The sequence below is a fragment of the Papaver somniferum genome, chromosome 8 (genome assembly GCF_003573695.1).
Source record: "Papaver somniferum cultivar HN1 chromosome 8, ASM357369v1, whole genome shotgun sequence".
NCBI classification, from domain to species: Eukaryota; Viridiplantae; Streptophyta; class Magnoliopsida; order Ranunculales; family Papaveraceae; genus Papaver; species Papaver somniferum.
This window is the reverse complement of record NC_039365.1, coordinates 176,217,815-176,221,745: the sequence shown is the minus strand read 5'-3', so window position 1 is coordinate 176,221,745 and position 3,931 is coordinate 176,217,815. Positions and strand designations below refer to the sequence as shown.

The 3,931-nt window shown below is 35.1% G+C and overlaps 1 protein-coding gene across 1 annotated transcript; it reads right to left on the bottom strand.

The window, feature by feature from the left end:
* Nucleotides 1–469: 469 nt before the first annotated feature.
* LOC113306504 lies at nt 470–3,285 on the bottom strand. Its single transcript, XM_026555433.1, has 3 exons — nt 2,770–3,285; nt 2,193–2,658; nt 470–1,479 (listed from the first exon to the last, which is right to left on the bottom strand). The coding sequence occupies exons 1-3, from the start codon at nt 3,283–3,285 to the stop codon at nt 470–472; spliced, it is 1,992 nt and encodes a 663-aa protein (XP_026411218.1).
* Between the last annotated feature and the right edge of the window lie 646 nt (nt 3,286–3,931).

Sequence of the window (3,931 nt, the reverse complement as noted above, 5' to 3'; positions counted from 1 at the left end):
AAATGAAGTTCATTTCAGTAAATGAACTGATAGAAGGGCGGTTCATTCCAGATAATGAGAAATTATGCATTGTCTTACTATCTAATGGATACCTATTAACTCTAGTACTTCAGCATTTTGTCTTCTGTCTTCTGTATACCAGTTCATTTACTAAAATGAACTCTAATAGTTATAGGAAAACTTGTGTTCATTCCTGAAAATGAAGTTCATTTCAGTAAATGAACTGATACATATCCCTGATAATGAAAAATAAATATCCCATAGAGTTGATTTGGTAGGAAAAATACCATAACCTGCTACAAAATATCAGTACATACATATCCAAATAGAAATAATATCTAAAAAAAACATTTCTAAGAAGAAAAATTACAGAAAATGAAGTTCATTCCAGAAAATGAAGTGCATATCAAAAAGTTAAAAAAAAAACTACAACTAGTGCATAATAAAACAGGTAAGAGGTTCATGCATACTACTCCAGCATTAATACACGACAGGTAGCTTTGTTGTGGTTCCCAATCATCTTGCAATTTGAGCACTTCATAGGCCTCCTCTCCTTCTCATAAGCACCAAGAATGCGCTTCTTTGGTGGTCTTCCTACAAATGCCCTTGGAATACCAGGTAGGACTCTCTCTTCAGGTTCATACGCTTCTGGCCTGTCGTAATTGGGAATGGGTCGAATTGCAGGAGCATACGTATGGCGAAAATGATTCGAACCAAAGTAAGGCTGAATAAACCTCAACATCTCAATACCACTCATAGTAATATCAGCAGTGGCGTGAGCATAGGGGAAACCAAACACTTTCCATCTCTGGCAAGTGCACGTCATATGCATCATATCAACAACATGAGAGCTAGGAGAGTGAACCTCATATATACCATTACCTGACTCTGTAACACTCCATGGACGCCCTATATCGACATGTGACTTGAGTAGAGCTTTATATATGAGAGTCAAACTATCACTATAATTTCTACCGAACTCACGCCTTTCTGCACTCATCCTCATAATCTTTATCCTAGTCTCATCAACAAGAGCAGCTGGAGGCAGGTCCCTTTCAGGAAGAATACAATTATTGAAAGACTCTGCAATAGTTGACGAGTGTGTCCCATACCTACATCCTACGAAGAAAGCATTTGCCCATTGCTTGGGATCGATATTTCTGATGTACTTGGCAACCCAACCACATCCTATGATACACATCTCATTTAAAGCAGACTCATATTTAGCAACACTATAGCAGTATGCAGCTTTATGGAACAAATCTTGAACTTGTTTATACTTCTCATGTGATTTCTTGATGGGGAGGTTATTCTTCAAATGATAGAAACAATACCTATGATGAGAGTTGGGAAAATACTTGGGAATACTTTTCTTCAGCCCTTCATGGCGATCACTGATAAAGGTGATAGGACGAGAGTCGACAAAATGCTGCAAGTTCTTCGTAAACCACTCCCACCCTTCAATGTCTTCTCCAGGAACTAAAGCATACGCAAAAGGAAAAAATCCCAGAGAATGAAAAGAACACAAAAAAAAACTAAAAGTGTCAGTTCATTAAAAAATATCTGTAACAAAAATGAAAGTTTCATTCTTAAAATGAAGTCCATTCTGTAGCATGAACTGTATAATCAAAAAATCTATAACTTTTCTACACTTCATTTCAAAAATGAAGTCCATTCTATACATGAACCAAGACCTTCTTCTTCAAAAAATAACAAAGTAAAACATAAACAAAAGCAACAAGAGTTCATTCCCCACTTATGAACAGCTAAAAAACTTAACATAGAAGCTTCATTCATTCACATTGCTATTAAAAAAAATAAAGGTTTCATTCTATATAATGAATCCCATTCTGTAGCATGAACTGTATAATCAAAAAATATAACTTTTCTACACTTCATTCCAAAAATGAAGTCCATTCTATAACATGAACTGCAGAATAAAAGCAGCAGGAGTTCATTCCCACTTATGAACAGCTAAAAACTTAACAAAAATAAGAGTTCATTCTTAAAATGAAGACCTTCTTACCAAAATAACAAAAGTAAAACTGATAGAAATTACTTTCTTCTTGAACATAAAATGAGTTCATCCTAAAAAATGAAAATCCTTAACTGAGAAACTTCATTCATTCACATTGCTCTTAAAATCAAACAACAAACTAATAAGAGTTATTCAGAAAAGAAAGAAAATTTACCTTGGTTTCCATTCACACTAGTGGCAGCCATCAATGTTCCCTTGAATCTCCCATTGAGAAATGTTGCATCACAGTAAAGCATAGGGAGAATGAACCGGTATCCTTCCATACAGGCAACAAAACATATGAAAAGCCTCTGAAAACGTTTAGTTTCTTTATCATACTCAAACTTAATATAACTGCCAGGATTGGTAGCCTTTATTGCTACAACATACCAAATAAGATCTGTATAACTTTTTACATCATCGCCATATATCTCGGCCTTAGATGCTTCCTTCCCTTTATAAGCATGATGGTATTTTATGTCAATACCATAACAACTCTTCACCTGAGCAACCATATCATTAGGCTTTATCGACGGATTTGACTGTATTTGATCCTTGAATAGATGCTTAATCAATTTCTTCTTCGCAGGTGGGTCCTTCAGCTTATAAGCACCACCACATTTATGCTCCCCATTGAATTCCTTGATAGCAAAGACACTTTTAGAGGTATCGATTGGAATACAGTGCAGATACCAAGGACATTATGCATTCCTACCACACTTGCCTGTGAACCTGAGTCTGTCATTCTTAACCTTTGCAACTGTATAACCAGACTTGCTGCAGTATTTTCTGACAGCTAAACGAACCTCATCAACACTACCATGAAAAAATTGACCAACACCTTTAAAAATATCCTCCCAACCTTCGGATAAAAGAGGTTTCAATTGCTCATGACCTTCCGTCAGGTATTTAATCTTTGAAGTCTCAGTGAACCCAGTGCATGATTCATCATCACTGAGCGACTGCGTGGAAATACCAGACGAAGAGCTAGAAGCAACACCATGACAAGCCTCCTCAACAAACAGATCAAAACTTGACAATTCCCTTGAACAAGTAACATCAATTAGACCTTGAAGAGAATAATCACAATTGATGAGAGCTTTATCACAACCTTTGCCACTAATAAATCTTATGCTCCGAGGAGTCAAGTTTCTCCAATAATCACAAACATAGATTTTAAAGTCACGAATCATAGTATCTAAAGAAACTTTCAACGGAATATCATCCCCTTTGTAGTACACAATAGCATAACAACTGGATAGGTCCATTCTGAACCTGAAAAATGAACACACACACAATCATTATTGGAATGAAGCTGAAACAAAATAGCTTCATTCAATAACATTCTAACAAAATAAAGAGATCATTTTAGAATGAATGAAGCCTTAAAAAGAATGATCTCATTCATTAACATCCTAACAGATAAAAAGAACAGCAACAATACTTCTTCCATGACAAAAAAGAAAAGTTCATTCTCGGAATGAAGCCTTAATAGAATGACTTCATTCGTTAACATCCTAACAGATAAACAAAAAGCACCAACAATACTTATTCCATGACGAAAGAAGAGTTCATTCTCGAAATGAAGCCTTTACAAAATAAAGATTCTTAACAGAACAACACTGATAGATTCTTCCTTAAACAAAATAAAGAGTTCATTCCAAGAAATGAAGCCTTAACAAAATTAAGATTCTTAACAAAACAACACTAATAGATTCTTCCTTATTCAAACTAAAGAGTTAATTCCAAGAAATGAAGCCTTAACAGAACGACTGCATTTCGTTAACATCCTAAAAAAGATAAAAACGAAGCACCAACAATACTTATTCCATGGTAAAAGAAGAGTTCATTCTTGGAATGAAGTCGTAACGCTATTAATAGCTTCTTCCTTAACAACATAAAGAGTTCATTCTA

What these genes read in the sequence shown, in the direction of transcription:
- LOC113306504 (XM_026555433.1), bottom strand. Translation starts at nt 3,285, where the DNA reads ATGGACCTATCCAGTTGTTATGCTATTGTGTACTACAAAGGGGATGAT. An exon ending in CTGGTTATACAGTTGCAAAG is followed by an intron (nt 2,659 to 2,769) that starts GTTAAGAATGAC and finishes TTTGCTATCAAG; the next exon opens with GAATTCAATGGGGAGCATAA. An exon ending in TAGTGTGAATGGAAACCAAG is followed by an intron (nt 1,480 to 2,192) that starts GTAAATTTTCTT and finishes CGTATGCTTTAG; the next exon opens with TTCCTGGAGAAGACATTGAA.